The sequence below is a fragment of the Eleutherodactylus coqui genome, chromosome 3, assembly GCF_035609145.1.
Source record: "Eleutherodactylus coqui strain aEleCoq1 chromosome 3, aEleCoq1.hap1, whole genome shotgun sequence".
In the NCBI taxonomy this organism is placed as follows: domain Eukaryota; kingdom Metazoa; phylum Chordata; class Amphibia; order Anura; family Eleutherodactylidae; genus Eleutherodactylus; species Eleutherodactylus coqui.
Window position 1 is genome coordinate 136,893,628 of NC_089839.1, and position 27,761 is coordinate 136,921,388.

The 27,761-nt window shown below is 44.0% G+C and overlaps 1 protein-coding gene across 1 annotated transcript; it reads right to left on the reverse strand.

Annotated features, from left to right (window-relative positions):
- Positions 1-11: 11 nt before the first annotated feature.
- On the reverse strand, positions 12-27,761 carry TMEM87B (transmembrane protein 87B). Its single transcript, XM_066596130.1, has 19 exons — positions 27,488-27,761; positions 23,926-23,986; positions 20,989-21,083; positions 18,941-19,036; positions 17,134-17,157; positions 14,972-15,068; positions 13,636-13,697; positions 11,421-11,604; positions 11,236-11,335; positions 10,241-10,334; positions 8,865-8,940; positions 7,438-7,542; positions 7,301-7,359; positions 5,549-5,652; positions 4,684-4,754; positions 4,527-4,597; positions 3,240-3,292; positions 999-1,029; positions 12-911 (listed from the first exon to the last, which is right to left on the reverse strand). The coding sequence occupies exons 1-19, from the start codon at positions 27,602-27,604 to the stop codon at positions 870-872; spliced, it is 1,542 nt and encodes a 513-aa protein (XP_066452227.1). The 5' UTR covers positions 27,605-27,761; the 3' UTR covers positions 12-869.

The following is a 27,761-nucleotide window of genomic DNA, read 5'->3' on the forward strand; positions in this document are numbered from 1 at the left end:
GGGGGGGGGGGGGGGGGGGGCAGGCCGCTGCATCTGGCTTACAAAAGTTTGTTCAAACTTTATTCACAAAACTCATTTTCCATAAATAGAAAGGCGCTGAAAAACTTTATTAGCATGGGATCATAGCTGTTCTGTTGCAAAATATATACACGTATATGTATCTGCATATTTATAAACACGCAATGTGCATCACAAAAATGTATGCATATTAGAAAAGAAGGTCCCTCCCTTGGTCCTCGCTCGCAATACTTTTGCCACGTGCCCAGAATGTGCTTTTTGTATTTTAAGGCAAAGAATATGAACAAATGATAAATTAAGATGTAAGCAAACAAATAAATAAGAGCCCATTTGCATAACGGTACTGCAGGATGGAAGAACGTTATTAAAAAAAGTGCCTCAACTTGATCATGGAAATTTATGACTTCACACCATGTACAGCAAAGGACATCTACATCCTGTCTCATTGGGGGATTGGAGCAACATAAGTGATTGTTATGGAACATGAGATACTATCTGAAGACTCTTCCCAAGCATGAAATCATGTAGGAGATATGGAGAGTTCACACATGTCAAGACTGGAAATTTTCTAATTATCCAAAAAAAAAAAAAAAAGTTTTTGTGGAAACGAAAAAAATTTAAACTTGTGAGGAATCTTCACATTTGCTTTGCTGTAGAATAATCCTCCCATAGAATAGAATTATTTAGTCAATGGTAAGAATAAGAAAAAAGTCTCTTAGAATTGAATAGTATTAACACACCAAACATTAGTTAACTCTTTAAACTCTTCAACACTGAAGTAGTCGCTACCAATGCTGGCGCCGTGGTGGAGCAGTTCACAGTTCGGAGATGAGAAGTTCTCTCTCGGCATGTCACTCTGTTTTAGACATTTCATATTTGGTCATCACAATCTCCTGCGTGTCGAGAAGAGCAGAATTAGTATGGCAACATTATTTTGATCACAAGGTACAACAGCGATCTGGCTGATCAGTCTGACTTACCTCATCAGAGTCCAGCAATACCGGAAGTGCTCTGAAAAAAAAAAGAAATAGAAAAAAAAAAAAAAAAGATTTATAGTTTAGTCACCCCTTAAACTAGTGTGACATCATAGATTGACTGCGTTAAGACACGATAACATACTGTACAGTTACATCATGGTGATGGCCCTGGTGCAGGAGCAGTGTGATCACTAACGGCCAGGCTCCCTTCTAGGATTGAAGGTAGATCTGATCCCAGATGTGTAACCTCTGTATGCCAGGGTCAACTGCAGCCATGACATCCAGATGGTTACCCAGAGGATGAGGGCGCCCTCTATCCCCACCGTTACCTTGAGAACACAACTGCAGGGTGCTGATGGATTGTTATAGCAGGTCTTCCAGGCTTATGTCTATGAGGCCATGCGAAAGGCACAGCCTTATAAATCATACTGATAGACAAATTCAAGTTATGACTGTTGGAATGCACCAACATTATTTTTAACCATGAAATGCTATTGTGCAAAAGTAGTTAAAGTGTGCACCATTTGGCATCCATGTAGTAGTACAGGCCCAAAGAATAAAGCAAACACACTGGTAATGCAGCATGAATGGTGCAAAGTTAATAGCAGAAGTTCTGTTCTTTTTCTACCCCCTAGAAAGACTTTGGGGTTTTATAACTTATTGGTAATCTTCTACAGAGTGATACCACTGAAAAATACACCTCCCCCCTTCCCAAAAAAAAACAAAAAACCCAAGACTCTCCACGATTCTGCCAACAAAAAAAGTAAAAAATATCCCTTAAGAGCTATGGCTCTCTGAATGTGGCAATTAAAGAAACAAACAAAAAAAAACAAAAAAACACACACACGAGAAATTTCCTGAGAACCTTATTGCCGAAACAGGCTCTTAGGGTTTTGCATTTAAATTGAATTTTAAGCAAGAAATGAAGTAATATTGCAGCACTGCATGAGTGGAATAAACATCCCTTTCTAACTGAGTGCAGCGCAGTGCTCAGAAACATTTAGCCTAGGAGCTATTGATAACTACATGAGGGCAGTGCAGCTAAAATCACTCTGGACCGACAACCATTTCAGTTGTTACTTTTTTGTACCCCAACCTATAACAGATTATTCATACCAACCCTCAAGACCCTCTAAAACTGATTTGACAAGCGAAAAGTAATTTAAAGGGGTTGTCCCGCGAAAGCAAGTGGGGTTATACACTTCTGTATGGCCATATTAATGCACTTTGTAATATAAATCGTGCATTAAATATGAGCCATACAGAAGTTATTCACTTACCTGTTCCGTTGCTAGCGTCCCCGTCTCCATGGTGCCGTCTAATTTCAGCGTCTAATTGCCCGATTAGACGCGCTTGCGCAGTCCGGTCTTCTCCCTGGTGAATGGGGCCGCTCGTGCCGGAGAGCTGGTCCTCGTAGCTCCGCCCCGTCACGTGTGCCGATTCCAGCCAATCAGGAGGCTGGAATCGGCAATGGACCACACAGAGCCCACGGTGCACCATGGGAGAAGACCCGCGGTGCATCATGGGTGAAGATCCCGGCGGCCATCTTGCTAAGGTAAGGAAGAAGTCGCCGCAGCGCGGGGATTCGGGTAAGTACTAAACGTTTTTTTTTTTTAAACACATGCATTGGGTTTGTCTCGCGCCGAACGGGGGGCCTATTGAATAAAAAAAAAAAAACCCTTTTCGGCGCGGGACAACCCCTTTAAGCAAAAAAAGGAAAGTTTATACAATAATCTTAAATACTTTCTATATCAACTTCATGATTTTCAACATCTCTGCTCGCAGTCACTCCGCCTTCATTATATAAGTGCAAGGTCATATAGCGAGACAGATGTAGTAACTGCTCCGTCTTGTACCCGTGTCCATCACATGACCGCGATACAATTTTTTATTTTCTTTTTATACTTGAAATAATGAAGGCTTCTATTCCATGCCAGCAAACAGAGATCTTCAAAATGAGTAAAGGGTATAGAATTTTTCTAAAAAAATATTCTGTCTTTCATTACATTATGAATAACGGCAATATTGGTTTAAGAAAAAGACAACTCCTCACAAGGTGACTTGCTCCAGTCATAAAGCTCTTAATCTGATCATTTGTCTCCTTAGACTGCTGAGTAAACCCAGAGTCTCCCTACAGCAAACACTTTAGCGGCTTTGATTTAATAAAATACTTTTAGAAGAGTATTATGAGAAAGACAAGATCCAGTTCAATAAGCAATAGAGAAGGGCAGAAATGATAATTACACGTCAGCAAAAGAAGATGGGATGTTTTCTTCCACCCACTTTAAGTCTTCATCCTAAGAAGGAAGATGAAAGAAATAAAGCAGCTTTATTAAAATGAGTGCAAGTGTAAATCCACAAAAATGAGGTTTTGTCCTACTGACAACCATGTGGCCTGCTAGCAGCACTTCTCAGGCATGTATGCTCTGAGCATGTCAGTTAAAAACCATAGCTACAATGCAAATGGGCAAATTGAGCCTTACAGATACACAGAATCACATCTACGAAACCCAACCCAGTGAGACATAAAAATTAGAAGTTGGCCAACCACTTTTTAAAAGGGGTGTAGGAATGACATTATATTGATAAGAGTAAATGCATTTTACCCTTACAGCTTAGGACTTTATTTTTTACAGCACCGTCCCTCCAGGGTCACATACCTCTCCATCAGCAACCATGTTATGGACAGGAGCTCTATGCTGGCGGGAGGGTAGTGTGTGTGTGTGTGTGTGTGTGTGTGTGTGGGGGGGGGGGGCTGGTAGTCGGATGTCGCTCTCTCCTTGAGCAACACCATAAAAATTTGATGGCATATTTACTCCTCCTATCAATATAATGTTGTTCCTGCACCTCTAGAAATCAGCAGAAAGTAGCCAACGCCTTTAATGGTGTAATGCAGTGATAACATTATGGAGTTTATGAAGGGAAGGGGACTTATGTTGCGTTTAGACGGAACGATTCTTCACAAAAATTGGTAAAAGTAACTAAAAAGTGAATAATCATTTAAAATGCAAGCCAATGACTGCACAAACGAGAATCGTGTGCTCCTTGTTAGTCATTCAGTTTCAGCCGGCATAAAAACCAGTTTACTTGTCTAGCAGTTTAAACACTGATGGTTCACATAGGGATGTGGAAAACTGCCCGATTAGTCGACAACTGCACGATTCTCAGCGAGAAACAGGCCACCCGAGCGTAAACGAGCTGGTGATGATGAGGTCACCAGCTTGTTCGCGTGGGCAAATGAGAATCAGGAGATTCTCACCCAGTGAAAAAGGCCATCAGTCATAGTTAAATGCTAACCTAAAGGAGGTTCCTATTGTGTAAACGAGGTGACAGCCAATAGTTTCCAGATTCCTAAACCACAACCAGGGTACCTAGCATCCTCGAATAGACTAGGAACATTTCTATCTCTTGCCTTGATAATCTGATGAGCGTTAGTTAACCCATTGATTCATCAATAGCCAGGCAGTCAGCATATATCCATTTTCATAAACCACAATCTAAGAGTAAGCGGGTATTCAGCTGGTTACTCACAGCACTTGCAGCATTAGGCTTGGCCGCCCCGTTGAGCTCACTCTTTGTTCCTCTGAGCTTCATACCTTCGGCTACAAAGAAAGCAACAGGAAGGTTATTAATTGTTCAGATAGTTTGTATTCACTACCCCTCGCTGATGTAGAATATGTTAGCTCACCTAAGTGATCTGTTACAAGGAACTCTTCCACTTCATCATCTGAATCATCTATGAGAGGAGTGAATGCATACCTGCAAGCGAAGAGCAGACATACACGGCGCATTCAGGTTAAACAAAACCTGGCCCTAACATCAGAATACATAAAATATACTAATTAGTTTTTAGAAGTTGACTGGACCTGATCTAGCGCCAGACTCTCCATAGAAAGCAGGTGCACAGCTTAGGGTGCTTGAGCAAGAAGTTGTTTGCACAAGTAAATGAGGTCACACTTTGCTCATTCGCTAGGGGGCTTGGCTTCAACTCCGGCAATTGTTTTTTTTTTTACAGGATCATTTAATCTCTGTAGAATGAGAACTACTGAACGACCAGTATTTAAACTGAACAATTAGTGAACGAGCCAATGATGAATTTCATGATTGCATGAAATGAATAAGTAGTGAACAAATTATTGTTCATCGTTCATCCGTTGGCCACATTTACACTGAACAATTACCATTCAAATGCAGACGATCCAGCAATTTTTTAAAATGATAAGTGTTCCATGTAAAAGCACTGTTAGAGAAGTACTAGAATTTACTCATATCAGCAATTAATTCCCCAGCATACTTCTATTCCTCACACCACTCCCATGAAAATAGGCAGCAATTCATTAAGAATGCATGGCTGACTTGGCGAAAACGTGCAAGTCTTCTGAATGCTGGGAGGGAAGAACGCCGCTGCCAGAGCAGCCCATCTCCCTGAGAACGTCTGCCGTCAGGCGGCCGCCATGCACATTAGATGATCTGTGTGTTCGGCTGCTCAAAATCTAATGTGTATGGTGGCCTTAGTACACCGTTCAAGGCCAATACAAGAAACAGTTGTCTACCTTTGGTTGTTTGCAGATGGTCTCCACAGAAACATGATAACCAATAATACAACGGAGAACAGGAATCTCCAAAAACCGTCATCCACCCAGAGCTCCATCCAGTCCTGAGAGAAGATATCAAAACAATGTTAATACATATACACACACAGTTGGCCAACAGGGTCATGGCTTTTACCATGAGGTCATTGAGATAGGGGATGGCCACCATCCCCTTGACAATAGAAGACCATATAACAAACAAAAGATCATTGGAGTGACAGAAGAAAAGAAACATACTGGAGCATGTCCAGTATCTTTGGGGCTTAACCTCCCCTAATGCCCCCCCCCCCCCCCCTTTTAGTTTTTTCCTCCCCACTTATAAAAAATTGTAGCTCCTTTATTTATCCATTGACATCGCTGCATGAGGGCTTGTTTTTTGCAGGACGAGTTGTATTTTTCAATGATGCTATTTACTGGACCATATAATGTACTGAAAAGCTTTTTAAAAAATTCTAAGCGGAGTAAAATGAAAAAAAACCACTAACATTCCGCCATCTTTCAGTGCGTCTTGTTTCTACGGCGCACAAACTGCCACAAAAATGACCTGATAACTTTATTCTATGGGTTAGTATGATTACTACGATACCAAAGCTATCTAGTTTTTTTTGCTGCACTACATTTATTTTTTTTCCACAGACATTTCATTTTTAAAAATTATTTTCTGCTGACATCTTCTGCACGAAAAAACTTTTTACTTTTTCCATCGACAGTTATGCGAGGGCTCATTTTCTGCGGGATGTCCTGTAGTTTACGTTGGTACAATTTTGGAATACATACGACTTTTTGATTGCTTTTTATTGCATTTTTTCTGGTAGACGAGGTGACTGAAAAAGTGCACATCTCGCACATTCCCCCCCCCCCGGACAACTTTTACCGTGCGTGGTAAATAACATGCTACTTTGATAGATTGGACTTTTACGGACGCAGCGATACCATATATGTACTTTTGTTTTAGGATTAAGATTTTTTTTTTATTATCTATAAGGCAAAAGTGGGGTGATTTAAACTATCACTTTAAAAAAAAAAAAAAAGTTAAAATTTAAAGGGTTAATAGCTGCGATCGGCTGTGTGGCCGATTGCAGCTATTGCCCGCAGGTGTCAGCTGCAATAAACAGCCGACGCTCTGCTGTATGAAGAGAGGTCGTCCCGCCATCTCCCTACATACATTGACTGCCAATACAGGCCATCAAAAGGTGTATCGGCGGTCGTTAAGGGGCTAAGGACATGGCCTATTTTGAGTTTCAGGATGCAACGCTTTTTTGTGGATTTGCGCCTCCACGTTTCAAAAGCCATAAGTTTTTTATTTTTCCAATGGCATGGCCGTATGAGGGCTTGTTTTATGCGGAACGAGCTGTAGTTTCTAATGGTATGATTTTGGGGTACAAAAGGCTTTTGGGTTAGTTTTGTGTTTTTTAGGAGGCATTTTGGCAGTCAGGACATAAACTGACGCCCTGTGTTGTTAAGGAAAGCGGGTTTTTTTCCATAGTGAAGTGGTGTACAATCTTCAGTTCAACTGTGAACTTTTTATTAACATAAAAGCAGCACACAAAGAAGGTATAATGCCCCCCACAGAGGAGAAGTACATTTGTTTGACTATATGGGACCCTGCTGAAGACCATACTATTATAGTGCTACACGTATTGTTGGGAAGCTCCAAGAATCATTATATGGTTGCATATTTATATGAACTAATTGTATCTGTCTCATACTTACAGATGGACAATCTGCCAATCTGAACTTTTTAGTTGTCCAAGCCATAAATACTACAGAAGCTATGGGAAAAGATGTCACAAATTAGAATAGAGTTGCTATTTTAAACCATAAATACATGCAGAATGGGTAAAACTTACCTAATATAGCAAAAATCAAGGTGTTGGTAAAGTGTCTATATAATGAATATTTCACTGCATTCTTTCTTAATTTTAGCGTCTTCATTGTTTGCGCCAGACTTACAAATATGTATATATGGGCTAAGGAAAAGAGGACTATCACATCTAAAGGCTCATTCACACGATCATGTCCGGCAGCGTTTTACCGGTCTGTGTGAGCCGGCAGAGACTGCGTATGGCAGCGAGTGCACTGCGCATGACAGCATATCGCATGCACAGTGTGACTGTCTTTTTGTTTAAATTCCTTGTTCTGTTTCATAGCGGGGTTGTCTATGAATTGCCACCCATACACAATGTATAACATAAGGACAGCTTTGCTAACGCTGCATGGTAGGCGGAGAAATACAGCTTGCTGGGATCTTTTTCTTGTGCGTATAGACATGCTAATGTGAACAGATCAATGAAAGTCTATTATTTTCATTGACTCCATTCACCACGTGTCACGCGGCCGTAATAGGAGCCAAATACGGTCACATGAACGAGTCCTAAAGGCATATCAGAGACTAGAGAGACACTAATAAATTATCTATCTATCTATAACTCTCATTATCAAGCATGGATTTACAAGGAAATCAAAACTCACATAGTTTCTCTGCAGCTTGGTATTTTACATCGCCCTACTCATAATCAGAAGTTAGATACTAGAGAATTGCTGTCTGGGCAATAACCCAGATTACAAGAGCGGAATGTTACACGTTACCTGGACTAAAGGAATATCACTGTACTAGTCGCCCCTTAAGGATCTGACCAATTCCAATCTAGAAGATAAACTTTTGTTTTTGTTCTTTGCATTTACCATATGAGGCTTTGTTTTTTGGCAGAACAAGTGTAGATGACATGCTTTGGTACATATAAATTAAAATTTTTATAGAATGTAGAAAAAAAAAACAAATTTTCTAGTGTTTTTTCCCCACACACAGTACACACAAATCATAAGTTATGCTGAAAAAAAATTATTGCATAGGTTATGGTTGTGACAATACCAAATAAGTGCATATCATTCCGTGTCTTATCACTTTTAATTAAGAACATGTATTGCTAAATATATATATTTTTTAACCAATACTGTCCTAACAGGGGCTACAGACACAGCCGCAGGGTCTTCCAGGCAGAGCTGGCCAGGATACACCTGGGTCAGTGCCGAAGCCGCTGCTCCAACCGGTGTAGTGGCTGGCGCTTGTAACTGCAAGCACAAGCAATGGGACCCCAACCTGCAATTACAAGCACAGTTTCCACTGAATTCAATTTAAAGCTGTGCCTGCAATTACAAGCAGCGAGTTCAGCTCCGGCCCCGGTGTTTCCCAGCAGGCACTTCAAGTACAATAAATACAATAAAGACAGGTGTGCATTTTATTTTCCTACAGTGACTTGAGTCTTTACGGTAAAGGATATCCACCAGCACAACGCGGAGTCCAGTAGAGCCAGAGGGATACTTGCCAGCAACACCAAATCCGATTCTTTTGTCTGGAATATAATGTAAATTAAAGTCAATCATATTCACTCCATTAATATTAGGCCTCTTTCACACGGGTGACAGTGATATAGCAACTGTGCTCTGCGCGATATCGCAACTTTGTAGCTCTCTTTTGCTGGGATTTTCAGGGGGAGGGAGCTCGAAATATAAACCCTACCAAAAAAATAAGCCCTGGCTGCATCAAAAAGGCCTCCAAAACAATACATTACCTAACAGGCGCTGTCTGCTCCGCCGTACTTCTTCTCCGACAGCTCAGCAGCACTCGTTTGTAGTTTTCGGCCAACGCTTCCTGGTCAGGGGGTTTGAAAAATCACACCTCCAGGAAGTGTTGGCTTTGATTAATTCTCGATCGCCGCAGTGCTCAATGAACCAATCACAGCCATTCAATGCGATAGCTGTGATTGGTTCACCGAGCGCTGCAGCGATTGGTTCATGAACGGCGTGGCTCAACCAATCGCTGCAGCGCTTCCTGAAGGTGGGATTTTTGACTCCCCTGTCCAGAAAGTGCTGACTGAAGACAACAAACAGGTTTGGCGGAAGTGCCAGAGAAAAAGTGCAGCGGAGCAGACAGCGCCTGTTAGGTAATGTATTTTTTTTTTTTTTATGTAGCTAGGGCTTATTTTAGGGACAAACAGAAGGCCTTCATACTGTAAAAGTTGCATCGCACGAAAGCCACGATTTTGTGTGATACAACACAAAAGGAAGGCTCCATAGGGAAACAAGTGATACAAAACAGTGCAAATCGCGGCAATATTTAGCATGCCGCAATTTTATTTTTCTCGCAATGTGGCAGCCTACAAAACGTTGCTAATGTAAAGGAACCCATTGTAAAGCATGGGCTTCACATATATGCCATTTGTAGCACTGTTGCATAGTGAGAAAATCACGCGATTTTGTCCCCTGTGTGAAAGCAGCCTTAGAGGCAGGAAGTCCAACCTGACATATCTGTGTAGCAATCACCTCTCTCATAAAAGAATGTAGACAACTATGAATAAAAAATGTAAATTCCAACTGAACAATTCTCGAAAACTAGAGACACTAGTTATAAGGTGTGAACACCAAGGCTTGTACACTGCAGGCATAACACAAGGGTACGGCAGAAGTGGGTTAAGGGCAGGAAGGAGAAGTTTTACGTTTAGCTTTATTTTTATCCACTTTTAGCTAAAAAAAAAAAAAAAAAAGGGGATAAAAAAAGCATTGCCACAAAAACCTGTATGAAACCACCTCATTAGTGAAAGTGACCCATGCAAAACTTATACCCAACTGAAGTATAAAGAGAAAAACATTTACCCCAATGACTCTCATTACTCCTTCAACAGTAGCGAATACCAGATAGAGAACGCCCATTCCAACCACACGATGCATGACGGCTCCTAGTCGTGGCCTGACCAAGCAAACAAATGGCAATTCAATATGCAATAAAATGCAGCACAGTGTTTAAAAGTGTTAGGGCTCTCTCACTTGCGCTTTTCACTGCGACATTTTGAACGCTGCGGTAATGGTGGTATAACGCTCCCATTGGTTTTAATGGGGCCTTGTAGACATACGCTTGATTGCGGCGCTTTGTAGAGCTGCAATTTTCGAGTGGTCTGCTCTATTTTGCCATGTTTAGTGCACCTCATCACCTATCACAATGAAGGGGTGAGCTAACACCAGTCACCTGCGTCTGAAAATGAAAGTAAAATCGTTGCAATCGAAATTGTGATGTTTTGCTGAGCGTATGTGTGAGAGTGGCCTCAAAAAGTACTTCAAAGATGTTTTTCGGACACAGAATATTGCTGATTAGATAGCACTATCGGAATAAATTTGTGTCATCCTAGCTCTGATGCATCCATACATTTCGAATGCTTGCGTCAGGTGACACCAGTCTGACTACTGATCCAGCGCTTGCTTTTCTGTGCAGACCAGAAGTCAGTCTCCGCTCTGTGGAGGACTTCCAGTAAACTACAGGATTACACCAGCGTTTCTCTCAACTGGGAGCTCTCAGCCCCACCCACCCCGTCACCAGGCCACACCCATCCCATCACCAGGTCACACCCACTTTGTCCCTCTTTGCATACCGATGACTGCAGCTTCATGCACAAACTGAGCCTGAATCCTGGTACATTTGGGTTAATTACTCTCTCCTCTAGGAGCTACAGAAAGGCCCTGCAGATTTCTATGGATACTGTCATTACTCTGTATAACATTAAGCTTGTATGAAGCAGTAACAGTCATGTGCATTAGATTTTAGAGTAATAGATGCAATAAGTTAACGAAAATATATATATAAATATATCACTTACTTTACTATTCCATATCCCAAGCTGACAATGGTCACCAATAACCGAGCTAGCGTTCTTTTAACAGCAGAAACCAACTCTGCAAATATGAGCAGACCAGGAGCTATAGAGAAGAAAGTAGCCAGAATAATATTACATATTCCAATTCACAATGACAAACATAAAAACACAAGGCCCTCCTAACTTACAGGACACTCCGGTGCTGTTTATATTTTGATATTCGGCATAAAATACAGCTTTTTCCAACATTCCTAGGAAAATAACGGCAGCGATCCAAAACTGGATTCTCAGCAGATCCTTCCAATAGCAGGCAGACCAGACGAACCACATCAGTCCAAACACTATGTACATAATGCACATCACCATGTAGAACTGCAGAGACAAAAGGCATACTGTCATCTCTTGACACGAGGATGGACGACCAAGAGGGCCGCTCCTTACCAGAGCAAGGCGTGAAATTACAGGACACAGGGCAAAAGTTAGCATGCAGGAGAAAAGGTATTTTCTCACCCGAGTTGTAGCTCACAGAAAAGTTATAAGTGATCAACAGCGATAAGGGTTTTTTTTTTAAGGATTTGTGAATCCTTATTGTCTTAATGGAGTCACAAAGTATCAGCATGTTAAAGCTCACAGCAGTGCGGAATACTTTCTTCGCCGCTAGCAATTCAAATATCTTAGGCAATATGTGGTGCCCTGGACAGCGCCTCTATGCGTCTTGACCTGATGGACCTATATTGCTTCACAGCTGGTGCTAGTTGAAGCAGTCAGAGTGGTGTAGAAAGAGGGAACTCCGTCCCTTTGCAAGGACATCATATGAGAGCACGCATGAAATAAAGGCTGGGGAGCCAGGTGGGCCCCCAGAACAATTAACAGTGGACATGGAGAGAAAGAGAAAAAATTCCTGCACTCAGGGTAACCTCAGGGAACACCCTGTCAAGAAGCCCATACGTGGGTATGGTCAAGTGCATTGACTTATGAATTGAGTTGAAGAGACTTGTTGGTGATGGCTTGAAAAAGTGGAGTTTTATTAAACAGGACGAAGTAGCACAACGCGTTTCAGAGCCCTCACGGCTCCCTTCTCAAGCACAATACCACCCATCAGACGCTGCTCCTGTTGCACTACTTTGTCCTGTTTAATAAAACTCCACTTTTTCAAGTCATCACCGACAAGTCTTTTCACCTCATTTCATAAGTCATTGCACTTGACCATACCCGTGTATGGGCTTCTTGACAAGGTGTTCCCTCCTGAGGTTACCCTGAGCACAGGATTTTTTTCTCTTTCTTTTCATTTCAATTGTTAATTCAAATATCTTCATCCTTATTGAAACAGGATCTATTGCTCCATGTTATCTGTCAATTCAAGCTGGGAAAAGCAGGTTGACTGCAAAGTTCTTTAGTAGGTAATATGTGCCATCATGATCACTGCCTCATCCCACATACAGGAGGTCCGGAAAGTTTTCAGACCCTTTCATAGTTTTTTTATTTACATTTTGTGGTCTTGTGTGTAAATACACAACGCTTGGTCCTGAGCTTTAGGGCTAATGCCCAAGGACGGATTTCCACCGCGTGTAACACAGCGGAAGTATAGTGTTGACACACTTCCCCACCCATGTGTCATATGACACTGCCCAATCAACTGAATTTCCCACAGGTGACTCCAATCAGCATGAGGAAACATCTCAGAGAGAAGGGAGCCCGCCCCACAGAGCTAAATTTCAAGTGTCTGAAAACTTATGTCAATGCAAAAAGGTTAGTTTTTAATATAAAAACATTTACAAAGATTTCTCCCATCCTGTTGTCACATTTTCATTGTGGGGTATCAAGTGCAGAATGAGGCCTTAGTCAGACGGGCGTTTTTTCGCGCGATTTGCGCATGCGATTCGCGCATATATAGAACCAATGGTTCGCTATGGTATCGGTCACATGTCCGCTTTTTATGCGGATATGCGATAAATTATAGGACACGATTCGCAGATCGCGCCTATCTGCGTTCGGCGTTTTATGTGCGCACCAAAATCATTTACTGCAGCTAGCTGCGTTTTTTTCGCCGGCCAGTCTAAGTTTCATGCGCATTTTGATGCGCACGGCGATTTTACTCCGGTCAGACGGGCGTTTTGCTGTGACGATTAACGCGGCTAGGTGCAGATTTTTGCCGCGATTTTTCGCCCCCGGTCACGCGATTTGTGCATGCGCATCCGACATGCGATCCGCAAATCGCGCGAAAAAACGCCCGTCTGACTAAGGCCTGAGAAAGACTTGCACAAGGCCAGAACATAAAGCACAAAAAAAAAGGGGGGGGGGGGGCGTCTGAAGACTTTCAGATCCCACTGTAACTCCAACTCAGAGAACCTTTTCTACTGTAAGCTGTATACTACTTGTTTAGTGCTCCAAGTGAATACTTACTATCATCAATGGCCACTCTGAAGCAGAGATGTACCCGTGGGGGCCTTCCATTGAGGTAGACACTGTCAGGAGGGAACCAGAAGGCATATCCATTACTGCACACCTTCCTATCACACAGTCACACTATAAGGGCTCGTTCACACGATCGCACAGTATAGCCGCCCACAGAAAGCGCTTCTATAGGAACCGATGGCTTCTTATAAAAGCGTTCACATGAAAAAATGCTAGACGCGCTAAATTCGCGCCCCTAACAAAGATAGGACATGTGACTGCAATCTAAGCTCTGTGGTGTGAGAAAAGTTAGGACCTCACCTCTCCTTGGTGCGTGCTTTCCACAGACTCCTATGGGAACGGAAAAGCACAGATCATGTGAACGGGCTACTTCAAGAAGCTGGAATTAACCTGTTCACGTGATCTTTAGTGCAGTATAGCCGCAATGTATGCACGTGACTATACAGCGCGCCCACAGCACTTGTGTGAATGAGCCCGAAGCTAGAGAGGTCCCATATGTTGAGATTTCTCTTTGCTATTTCCTAGATAAATCTACCCCAATGTGTTTCCATTGCCGATATAGAGTTTATCACGAAGACCTAACAAAATAGTAAACCTAAGAAACGGAAATGCATGAAAAGTATATTCTGTCAATGACATAATACTAATAATGTTATCAGTAAAGCCCAAGGGCCTATGTACCCAGCTGAGCCTGTGTTATGGCCACATAAACCGACTGAGTGCATGTCAATTCACAGGAATCTCTCATTGAATGCTCTATTCTTGTGCGTGAAAGAGGACCAAAATGGCGCATGCAGTGATTTTTTTCTCTCTTTTTAACATGAACTATATATCCATGTGAAAAATGCATGTGTGACTAGCCTAATTGGCTATTAAGAGTCTGTGTTCTGTCCTTATGAATGCTAATGGACACGCAGGCAGCATTAAGACATGAATCCATTCATAAAGGTATAGATACTCTAGCAAAAAAGTATCCTTTGGGACATGAGGGTTTTTTTAATCACAATGTCTGAAGGCAGCGAAGGGGTAGAACGCTTTACATTTTGTACTTTGTTCTATCGCATATAACAAGTAGAGATGAGCGAACGTGCTCGTTTAGGACAATTACTCGATCAAGCATCGCTTTTTTCGAGTAACTGCCTACTCAGGCGAAAAGTTTCGGGGGGCGGCGGGATGGAGCGGGGCGTAGAAGGGAGGAGCAAAGCAAGGAGGAGCCCCCCCCCGAATCTTTTCGCCCGATTAGGCAGTCACTCGATCGAGTAATTGCTCTAAACGAGCACGTTCGCTCATCTCTAATAACAAGTCATCCAATTTCACTTGATACCTGTTAAACTCCATTTTGAATCCTTTGGATCTGAACTCAAGTGCACCGCAAAGGCGTAGGGTCCATCTTGCCAAACTTGTGCCACAACATCCAGATGCTGAAGACAGATAGGAAAGAGTTAATAAAGCACCACAAATGCCAAAAATTATATTGAAGATCTAATTGAAATGCACTTTAAACATTCTAGAAAGATCTGCTTTATTGTCAAATCCCAGGATAATGTGTGCAATGCCATAACATTGCTGCTGGAAAGCCACAGGGCGCTTTTACATAGAACGGCCTGTCAGGTGCCAGAAGCTCAACGGGTTGTGCCAGCGATAGTCGTTCCTGTGCTCTTACACAGCAACAGTCATTGCTGAGTGAATGGAAGTGGAGTGGGCGCCAGGGATCGCCCTGGTCCGTCGGCCTCAATTCACAGTAAGCAGGCAGTCGCTCACAGATGAAAGTCTGACTGTTTGCATTGGCCTATCCATGCAGAAACTGAATGACGAACGAGAAGTAAACAAATTCTCATTTGTGGTTTAGGTAGGGCGTTCACCCACACTGAACTGGATCAGGGGAATCGGAACGATTAGCCACAGACAGCAAATCCTAAAATTATTTTGCTAGTTACGGAAGCCAATCTGCTGACATTACTAAGGGAATGCCCCAACAGGGATTCACGCAGGGGGTAGAGGACGTTCCCTGCTTTGTGATGCCATAGCGTTAACGGCCAAGATATGCATTTTCTGCCACTGATGCAGGGTGATGGATGTCAATCCCTATATACTACCGGCTCCTAGTGCCTACCACTTCACTGGCCAAACAGGGGGGGGGGGGGGGGCCTTCTGCTCAGTAACATGACCAGCATTTCTAACTGGAAAACTACAGTTCCCTGCAGCACCTGCTTCACGCTCTTGGCTGTCAGCATCTCCACCCTCTACTCATTTACCAGTAACGCCACCCCTGCACTAAAAGGGTAAAGGTGCTCATTATTGCTGGCAGATCTGCCTTGGCATGTTACCCCACACCAGACCCTTCCCCGTATGTCCCTCCACTTACATGAATTTGATAAGTGTCACCTTCCGCAACTACTTCTTAAGCATGGCAAGGCCTGAGCAACTGTGCCAGCACTACCCACAAATGTACAGAACAAAGTCACAACCAAACTGTGGGTCTACTGACCAGAACTCAAAGCATCATAAATGCCTCCAATGCTGCAAGATCCGATCAGCAGACCCATATAGTCTGGCTGGGACACTTGTCCATAGTATTACAGGGGTGCCTTGTTGTAATATAGAACATTTTTTAGGTCGTATCACCTATCCCTAACCATAATATAGAGAGAAAATTATAACAGACTAGCTGATATACCCGGCTTCGCCAGAGTTAACTTGGTACCAGTGTTTACCTGTTTGCATGGTATATTTTTATGAAATCATGGTTACTTCAGAGGAACCAAGGAATAAAATATGTATACACATAGAGCGTTAGAGTCTCTTCAGACTGCATGTACCAATGTCCCTCTGCAGAATGTGCCACCCCTCCCACTATCCTCAATTTTTACCTTTAAAGGTAACGCCCCTTTTTATTCAAACTTACCCCCAGACTGCAGGTTGCAGCCCCTTCTTAGCCTTAAAGACATGCTTCATCCCTGCAGTCTATGGCTGCTTCCTTATTTACTTTACAGCCTTTTAGTACATGCACACAGAGGTCAGTTATATTCTCCTCAGTATATACACAGAGATAAGGTAGGTTTCTCCTCAGTACACGTACACACACACACACACACACACACACACACACACACGTCAGTAAGATTGTTGTGCCAAATTTCGCACTTGTACGACATCGGGAAGTTAGAGAATTAGTGGAGAGTCAGTCAGTGAGGGCTTTCACATACATACATATTCATAAATTGTGCTTTACGATCCCCTAAGAATCGTAACAGCGAGCCGAATTCATCAAAGCCACGTTCTATTATTTCTCAATTACTGCACTTTACAGGCGAGTTTTGTGCTACAAAGTAATGAGAAAAATAAATTGGTGCATTTTACTCCTCTTTTTCACAGTCCATTACAACTGTACAAGCATGTTTTAAAAAAAAAAAAAAAAAGCATTCAAACACAAATTTGGCACCCTCCTTTCGCCACAGTCTCGTTACACTGTATAAATCATCTTACCTTTGAATTGGAAAGTGGAGTTTTCTGAAAAACACGAAAAAAAACAAAAAAAAAACCTTTATTGCTAAATAGTGCCAACTCTAGTCTGTGATGGATAGTCATAAAACATGCATTACACGCCACTAAAAAGGGGTGGACTACATGTAAAAACTAAACCACAAAACATGCAAAGCTCCATATTTTGCATTTGTGTATACAAATATATATTGTTTGTATACACAAATACAAAACTTTATACAGCTTTTATTTATTTTTTTTCTATCGCCGAAATTGTGCTGTCCCAGAGAGTAAGGCCTCATGTCCACGGGCAAAAGAAGAATTAAAATCCGCAGCAGATTTTAACTCTTCTCCTGCCCGCGGATCCGCACCCCATAGGGATGCATTGACCACCCACGGGTAGATAAATACCCGCGGATGGTCAATAAAAGTGATTTAAAAAAAAAATGGAGCATGAAAAAATCTGGACCATGCTCCATTTTCGTGCGGGTCTCCCGCGGGGACAGCTCCCGCGGGCTTTTATTGAAGACTATGGAAGCCGTCCAGATCCGCGGGAGACCGAAAATAAGAATTAACTCACCCGCAGCGGGCCGGGAGGGTCTTCTCTTCCTCACGGTCGGATTTTTCTTGCTTCGGCTTGGTGGATGTGCCCGGCGCATGCGTGTGGCACCCCGGCGACATGCCGCCGGCGTGCTGAGTTCATCCGCCGGCCAAAAAAGAAGATCTGGCCGTGAGGAAGAGAAGACCCTCCCGGCCCGCTGCGGGTGAGTTAATTCTTTTAAATTCCTATTTTAAGCGCTCATGTCCGCGGGGCAGGAGGGTCCCGCTACGGATTCTCCATGGAGAATCCGTAGCGGGCCTGATTTTCCCCGTTGACATGAGGCCTAAATGTATTAAACTGTTTTGCATGCTGAAGGCTATAAATCCCCCCCCAAAAAAAACATGGCGGAATTTTTCCCCCCAATCCCCATAAAAAAATAAAAAAAGGTTTCAAATATATTATATAAACCCCAAACATGTCCTGCTAAAAACAAGCCCCCATACAGACATATTAATTGAAAAATTAAAATTTATGGCTGTAGAAGAAATATGAACAATTAGTTGGTCATTAAGATGCAAACAGGCTTTGGTACTAAGGGGTTAAGTGGTCACGGAAATACTGCAACCCTTTCATTTGGCCGATTAGTGGGGTCCCACAGTTTGGATGCCCAGGATAAGCCATTAAAGTTAAAGTCTTGGAGAAACCATTTAAGGAAGCAGCTCGCTCTCACAGATGGCCCCAATCGGAAAAGCTAATTAAAAGGGGTTTTCCAGGCAGCACGTCCTGCAATTCTAAGCACTGGCCACTACACAGGAGTTAGAGCAGTGGCTTTTGCTCCGACCCACTGCGTACCAGAGAACTGCCTGTAAAAATTCTTTAACTCTTTAGATGCCATTGCTGAGTACAGCATCTACGAGCAACTGGCTGGAGAGTATGGCCTCTCTGGTTCTCGACCCCCACGATGCAATCGCTACCAGTAGAAGTACAATATACTGCAATACAGAAGTATTTCAGTATACTGTACAAGTGATCAGAAAACCACAAGTTCAAGGCTTATAAAAAAAAAAAATACATACTGTATTAAGTATTAAAACAAAATGTAAAATATTAAGTGCAGAGAAAAATCTTGAAAGAAAAGTTGATGATGTAACTGCGTATGGGATCGATAATCACCTGCAGGCGTAAAAGATAAATCTGTAAAGCTTAGGATGGGAAAGAAACGCAGAGATGGAAATCACCACCATCAGATTTACATTTCAGAAGACTTACATCACGCAGAGTGTATGAATGAAGTTGCGGGTCACAAGTAAAGGTTTCTGAGTTTTCTTCAATTTTCTCAGAAGAATCTTTATTTAGTAGAAGTTCCTATAAAATAGAACATAAATGTCACTTCAGATCTACAGAACGAACATATACGGGTCCAACAATCAGGAAGACCTGAAGCTGCACACATTGTAGAACACAGATATGGTCGGCCGATAATGCTCTGAAAAAGGTCCCAGAAACAATGCTGCAGCTGATGACGTACATCCGCCAAGGGCCACGTTCCTACTGTTCAGCTTGCCATCAGCTGGATCCAAGCGGGATGCAACAGGCTGGTTTCAGGTGACAATCTGACATTCTGTTCTTCACTGCATTCTGCACACAGGATCAGTCAGTTCAGTCGACTACCTTGAATAATGGAAGATTCTTCATATGAAGGATCACAGGGTCAATTAACTGCATAGTAGCTGATCTTAGGGTGGCTTTGCTCGGACTTACAAGCCACAGTCGTCCCAATGACTTATCACACAGGAGTGATAGTTCAGTGAATGGAGGCGGAATGCACCAGAAATTTCATCCAGCCGCCCACTACCATTCACTGTGAGCAGGCCGATCTCCAAAGAGGACTTCCTTCCTGTTCACACTGAGTGAGAACTCGCTCACTAGTTGCATCGTTTCAGTAATCTAAAAGCGACTGCCAAGTGATTTCTCGCTCAGTACGCTGTAGGATCCTGTGTTTACGCTGGACAACTAACGTTGAAAAATTGTGCATTTAAGTCATTTTTCAGCCGACAGCTGTCCGATGTAAAGCCAACTTTTAATGGTTTGTGCCATGGTAGAATATTATTCCTGAGCGCTTTAGCTCAGCTATCTCCCACTGATATGAATGTAGCCGGGGTGCACATGTGCAACTGCCGACGTACCGAAGTCCCGTTCTTGGAACCCCAACCAATCTGGAGGGTAACCCCCATCCCATGGTTTGGACAGAGTAAAAGTGCAAAAAGAAAAAAAAAATTTTCTTGTACAAGATGGTGTGCGCCATCAGACCAATGGAAGCAATTGTTTTTGCTGGTAAGAAACGTACCTTAATACTCAACATATGAAGTTATACAACAGCTATTTCAGGCAGACTTCATTTCTGAGGACTCTAGCCACTGACCCTCAGCTAGCTTATCCTTATCGGAGTTTCAAGAGAACTTCTTTCATTCTTCCACCTACTATGTTAATGGGATTATTTGCAGATCGCATTATTTTACAGCTGCAGTTTAAGCCTGGTTTAGACACAATGATTATGCGACTTTTGAGCCACAATCATTGTGTGCCTTTACAGCTCAAGGTGATCGCTCAAATGTTGAGCGATCATCTTGTGCTCTGAGCGGGGGGTGCAGAAGACAAGCGTGGCCACTTGTCTTCTGCATCCAGCTGTTCTCTGCTCGGAGTGCCCGGCTGTTGTACAGCCGAGCGCTCCGAACGGGGTATGCAGAACACAGCTGAACCGCTGTTTTCTTCATACCCCACTGTTCATAGAGCGCTCAGTTGGTATACAGCTGTGCGCTACGTGTAGAGTATGAACAACACACTTGGACCGCTGTGTTCTTCATACCCCGCCTGTGTTCAGGGAGCGGGATACAGCTGAAAGAATAGTATCAGCTGTATCCCGCTGTGAACTTCTGATAAGGCTGATCGTGGTCTTTCAGCATGCTGAAAGACAACGGCCAGCGACTGCTTAGCGAAAACTGCATGATGTCAGTGCAGTTAGACAACAATTATCGCTCAAAAGACGGCTTTTGAGCGAATTTCGAGCGATAATCGTTGTGTCTAAATGGGCCTCAACTCTGGTTTCCTCACCATTTCTCATTTGTGCTACAGAAGGCGATATTTTGTAATTATTTGCACAGGAATGCTGGAACAGAAGAAAAATCAAAATAGCCAAAATTTCTAAATAGATTTGTTTTTTTTGTTAATATTGAGCTAATAGAAATGACCCCTTTTGGTGTTCCTCCGATTTGGCTTATCATTTGGTTTATTCTTTACTTGTACATGTGAACACTTACTTTAAAGGTGGTGAATTCATTGTAGCACTTGTGGTACTTCAGGTACCACTCCACGGTCATCTTTATGGGGGGGCTTCCGCACTCTATTTTTTCAACTGTTAAAGGAAAGTGAACAACTGTTACCAAAAAACACTTACGAAATTCCAGATCCACTAATGCTGCGGTCAAGACTATGTTCTCACTTGTGTTCTGCGAGATCTACCATACAAGGCACGCCAAATGCGTCCGGTGGGCCGCACTGACTTCTAATGGGTTTCGTCAGAATTTTGTGGCAGTGTGCGCCTCCACGCAGCACTATTCGTCCTGTTACATACGCTTTTGTGTATACATTCGTATACAGGCGAGCAGCGAGACAAAGCCGAACATAACGGTGAAGGTCAGCCCATGTGCAACACTTCATTCTGTGACTAAGAGCACCGTTCCGCGCCAAATTTAACCTCTTAATGTCAAAGAATGTACAGTTTCTTTCTTGCAATATGGTGTTGGCTGTTTCTTACTGGCAACAGCTTAGCTCCGCATGAACACTGATTGCAGCCGTTAACCTTCTAAGGCCGCCTGCACACGGGCACGCACGTATTACGCGGGGGAATCCCGCATGGAATCCACCTGAGCCCACTGCCGTCGACCCTGCTTACCGGTCATTTCTTCTGTACTGCGGATGTGCCGCCGGCGCACATGCGCAGAAGTTTTCCCAGCACAGTCGCTAGGCGATGTCGCGGATTTCCCAATGCTCATTGTGGACGGGCCACGGGATGGACGGCTTCCATTGACGTCAATGGATGCAGCCTGTGCTTAGCCGGCTCTAAAATAGAGCATGCTGCGATTTTATTTTCGGCACATCGTGTCCGCAAATAACGTCCGCATGTGTGCGTGCAGCAGAGGAATCCTCATGCACATCTATGGGCAAATTGAGCAGTAATTCAATTTGCCCCGTGTTCATGAGGCCTAAATGTTGCTGTCAGTACTGACAGCGGCAGTTTAATTCCCCAAAGTTTGGAGGTCACGAACAAATCCCTCCCCCCCCCCCCCGCAATGGGATTACTAGGTGCCGTTCGGTTGCCATGGCAGCTTGGGGCCTTCTGAAGGCCCTCAGCACTGTCATGGCCGATCTACCGAGCCATGACTGTGGCGGGGTAGGATGCCTGTCAGATCGTGCTATAATGTAATCATGCTAGTCTATTATACTATACTGCAGGAGCGATCAAACAATTGCAAGTTCAAGTCCCCTGTGGGGACTAAAAAATAAAAGCGTAGAAATAAGTAAAAAAAAAAAAAAAAAAGTTATTAGAAAACATACGAGCACAAAATAATTTTATTTTTCTCCAAAGAGATTTTATATATTAATTTTTCTTTTTAGGCCTCCTGCCCACGGGTGATATTTTACCGTGATAATTCGCACTCAGGTAACGTAATGTACGCTTTCCATAGGATAACTATGGAAAGCGCAGCCCGATGTACACAACTGGAAAATAGCGGTGATTTTCTGCTCGCGTATGAAAATTGCAGCATGCCGTGATGAACCCATCATAATGGAAGGTTCATCACGAAAAAAATCACAGTGAGATAATGTTCTCCTGCGGTGGCTCCTGCAATGCCTGTGGACAGACGGCCTTAAAATAGGACTGATCCATAAGATAAAGTTATGTCATTTTATATGCAGTTTACACCATAAAAACAAACAAACAAAAAAAGTCTCACCTCGTCTTATCCACTTCAGCTTGCAGCATATATTTCACATGTAGGAGTATACTCACATACTTCATTAACCACTCGATCTGGTGGTATTTATACGTAATGCAGAATCAAACAGGTGGGAACTTGAAGTGTCGTGAATAAAAACTCCTTTTATTATAATCCGTGCATATAAAAATCACGGGCCCAGAGGACTAGTTTCAGCTCCTCATGAGCCTTGATCATGCCACGGTTTTTTCTAGCGAGTGAAAATCCACGATGCAAAGCTGTCCGTTTAGGGACAACTGCGGATCCCCATAGAAGTATATTGGCTGTGGTCAGGGGCGGACAATATGCTTAAAATACCGTGGCAGAAATTCCGCCCGTGTGCAGGCACCCTAAGGCCGCCTGTATACGGGCAGAAATCCCACGGCGGGATTTCCTGCGGGATTTCCGCCACTAAAAGCCTGCATAGGAGTGCATTACAATACGCACTCCTATGCAGACAGCCGCGGTTTGGCCGCGCGAAATGTCGCGCGGCAAACAAACCACGGCATGTCCTATTTCGCAGAGCCTCGTGCAGAAACGTCACTCACCCGGCCGCCGGCTCCGGTCTGCGCATGCGCCGGCGGCCCGGCAGCCGGCACATGAAAGAGCCGGGGGCCGCCAGGCGCGGGTGAGTACGCACTCCTCCTTGCAGGCGCTGGGGTCGGGTCCCGCGGCGAGAATTCTCGCCACCGGATCCGACCCGCCCGTCTGCAGGCGGCCTAAGAGGTTAAAACAGGTTTATTTTGAAACACAGACGTATTTCAAAATAAAAACTGTACACAGTGGCTCTTTGTACTCTGAGGCAATCCTCATTAAGCCCGAGGTTACTGGTAAGGAGGCCCAACATTCTCAAATATTTGTTAAAATGGAAAAAAGAACAATGAAATATTTGATGACATCACAGGAATTGTGTTTAGGGCTTTCAGAGAACAATAGCCCTCCGTGATCAGCAGGAAGACCATCTGTTGATCATCAGCCACTTCTACGCCTTGATGATGGTTCCATGTACAGTCCCATACCGCCACCGCCATTCCCATGTGTTAGGGGTTGTAAAATGCTGTTACGTGTCCCTCTTTGGCGTAGGTCATATCAACAACCATAAAAGTTTTGATAGCAGGTTGTGGAGTGCTATATCTTCTCACACACTTGTTTTTCTATTGGTATAGCAAGTAGGACAGAAAAAAATGGTAATAAAATAACGAAATACGCGGTACTTACAGTTCAGATGGACGGCTGTGCGGTTGAACAATATTTTTCGGAATAAGAGAGGCTCACCCCCCTAAAAAGAGAGACAGGATTTTGAAACCACTTTACTGAACAGCGCCCTTCTACAGAAGTCTGTCAGCTAAATCTGCCCTACCAACCTAATATACTGATGCATTTGCGCAGCCATAACACTGTCATATACCGCCCCCTTTCTTGCTGCTTGAGGCCTCCAGCTCGTTCCACCTGCGCAGCACTGTGTGATCGATCACATGTGCTGTGATTTGGTTCCAGCCAAAACATGTTATTCCTTTACGACATCCCATATTTTTATAGACTGTGAACGATGACTGATGAGCAATAATTCGTTCATGTCATGCAGACATAATCCTCATAGGCTAATCTTTTGGTTTAAACACTGCTCAGAGAGAACTGAACCACGGCATGTGTGTTTAAACGGACCACCCGAGCGAATGATTATCACTACGTGTAAAAGTACTCCAAGCTCAAATTCCACATGCAAGAGGCCATCAGTGAATTCTGGCTGTGAGCCCAGACGGCGACCCTGCATACCTTCATTAACCTACTGTGGATGACCGTGGAGGCTCGCAGGTGCTCATACAAATAACCAAAAAAACCCTGTTTTGTGTATGTCCCGCGTCATCGCTAAGCGATAACGCGGATACCCGCAGCCCATCTGCAATGTTAATGTATATGGGCGGTGGGTCGGATGGTCTCCGTTGATATCAATGGAGGCCGTCCACGTGGATTCTGGGGCAGAATGCAGCGATTTTCCTTCCGCTTGCGGAGTTCGCAATTTGTAGCTACCCTTTGTAGCTGACCTTTCAATGCCCACATTTTACTGCGCATCGTCGGTCAATACAAATCTGCCCGTGTGAACCCAGCCTTAGATGGCGCGGTCCTCTGCAGCTGTGGCATCTAAGCAATTAGTCAGAAGAAGCCGTCTCCTTGCAAATCAGCAACCGCGCCACACGACTGCAACCAGGGTGCTGATGGGTAGTCATGGAAGCCCGCAGCCTAGTGAAGGAGCCCAGTTGTGTTAGATTCAGTATTCCTATTAGGTCCTAACACAGGCAGCACCTAATAGAATGCATGTTAGTGTCAACCATAGTAACCCATGCTATTAAAACAATGCGCTATTTTATCCGGTATGGCGAGCTGTAGAATGAAACATACTAGAATTGCTGCTTTTTCTTCATCTGCCTACCAAGGTGTGGAATAAAAACTCATAGTCGGTCCCAATAAAAAGGACAGGTAGTCCTGCAGAAGACGCCCTGACACAGCGCAACGGAAAGATAAAGATATTATAAGCCTTTAAACATGGCGACAAACAAATTATTAAGAAGAGCTGCGGCCTTAAGAACTTCGCAAAAAAAAAAAAGTTCCTTAATTCTCCTTACACCAGGCTCACACAACCGTGCGGTACAATGCTACGTAACAATCACAGCGGAGGCAGCGGACTACATATTGTCACATTTTTGCTTGCGCACGAACAGCATATTGTACGGACGCTGTCCTACACCTGCTTCCTGGTTTCTCTTTAAGCTTTTAACTCATGTTTCCTAGCAACACGTGTAAAAACCGCCGGACAGACGCAGTGTAATTGCGTAATCTACTGCATTCCAAAAAGCACACAGAGCACAATAGAGACGTACGCACATAATATGCGGTAAAATAGAACATGCTGCATTCTTCTTTACGCACGAAATACAGGCAAGTGAGAATGGATCAGTGAAAATCAATGCGATTAAATGACGCTGGTGTGCGCCCGCCCTTAGGGCGTATTTGCATGGGTGATTTTTTAGCGGAACTCCTTGTGAGGCGCCAAGAAAAAAAAACATAACCCAATGCCGCTATCTTTGGGTGATCTTGTTTCTAGTGTACACACTGCAGCACAAAATTCCACGGCAGCTTTATTCTGAGGGCCGGTACGATTACGACTACACCAAATTTATATAGTTTTATTTTTGTTGTACTACTTTTAAAAAATAAAAGTATTTTCTGCCGCCATCTTCTGACCACCATACTGTTTTCTTTTTGCGCCGATTTAGTTGTGCGAAGGCTTATTTTCTGCAGGACGTCCTGTAGTTTCTACTGGTACCATTTCAGAGTCCATGTGACTATCGTTTTAGGTAATTTTTTCCTTAGAGACAGCATGAACAAAAATGCGCAATTCTGGCGGTGCTTTTTTCTGACGACATTCACCACTTGGGATAAATAACACTTTGATAGATCAGACTTTTATGCCTGTCACTTTGTTCATATGTAGCGAAGTTGGTAACTCGAACGTTTGCAAGTAGGGGACCGTTATATATTTTATGTTCCGTCTCCCTGCGGACTTGAACTTGTGATCATCTGATCGCTCATACAGTGTAATGCAATACCATAGTATTACATTATACTGCATTTTGACAGGCAGTCCTGTGGCCTTCAGAAAGTGCCCAACTGCCATTGCAACCGAACGTCACCCCATGATCACATTGCAGGGGGGCTATTTGGGACCCCTGTACCATCAGGGCACTTGAACAGCTGCGTTAGCGCTGATTGCGGTTGTTACAGGCGGGGCGCCCGCTATCACAGATCAGCTTGCAATATAGGTCCATAACAACCCTGCATACCCAGACCAAAAAGGTCCGCCCAAGGGTGATAAGGGGTTAATACTGCAGCGGGGGCACCAAGGCCGCCTGAACAAGAGGGGTACCTGGGCTACATCTACAGCGAGAGACATATAATAGGGCGCACCAGCGATGGGGACACTGTGGGGGTCACCAATCAGCTCTGTGTAGGGGCGCCGCGCCCTCACTCACACGGGCGATTGCGATTTTGGTCAATTCTCGCTGCACGTGTGCGTTTTTGATCTTATGATTGTTTTTATGTCTGTTTTGCATCCATATTCACTGCACTTGTCTCCCGCGCAAAAACAAAAGAAACAAGTAGAGCGGCCCAATGCATTCCACTTTTTCCCCCACCGTCTTCCAGGAACCGCGGTGAATACGCCGCTACGTTCCGTTTTACTGTGGTTTTTACGCTCCCATATACTTTCACGGGCGGTTTTAGTCCTTGAGGACACCAGAGGAGGTCACGGGGCCATTTTTTTTGGTTTACGTGCCTAAACCCCCCCCCCCCCCCCCCACATACGAATACACCAATTTTAGGCCGGTTTCAAACGAGCGCATTAGAGGCGTACAATACGGACGTGTGTCCGTCCTGTGTGAACGCAAAGTATTATATGGCCCTGCGATGCTCCGCGGTCAGATCAGTAAACCCCGCGGTCAGGTCAGTAAACCCTACCGTCAGGCTATGGTGTGTACGTCCGTATTATGGACGCAGCAGAATCGCGCACGTATTATGCTCATCTGAATCCGCCAAAACTCAATGCTTCCTTATTCAGTCTGCAAAAACGTGGATGGGATACGGAGAGAACGCCCCCTGTGGGACACGTTTACACTCACAGCTAATTGGTGGGACTACAAGTCCCAGCTCATCAGCCGACCCCTGCTGCCACCACCGGGGTGACAGGACGCCCGCGGGTCACCTCCCAGCCGGCTGCACTTACACTGCTGATCGGGACGCTCCAGATGCCCGGCTCCGGCACCGCCTCCACCTCACACAGGCTCCGCCACAGATACACGATCATCAGGGGAAGCAGGCGAGCGATGTGGCCGGCCACCATATTGGATGCGCCTGCTCTTCCTCCGGAGTGACGCTCGGTGACTGCTCCCCGTGCCAACCCGGAGCCTGCTCACCTGGCCGGCTGTGACATCACGGCTGTACCTGGAGGAGGACAGTTTCCTGAACGCCCCTTGGTCGTGGCCACATTGTATACACAC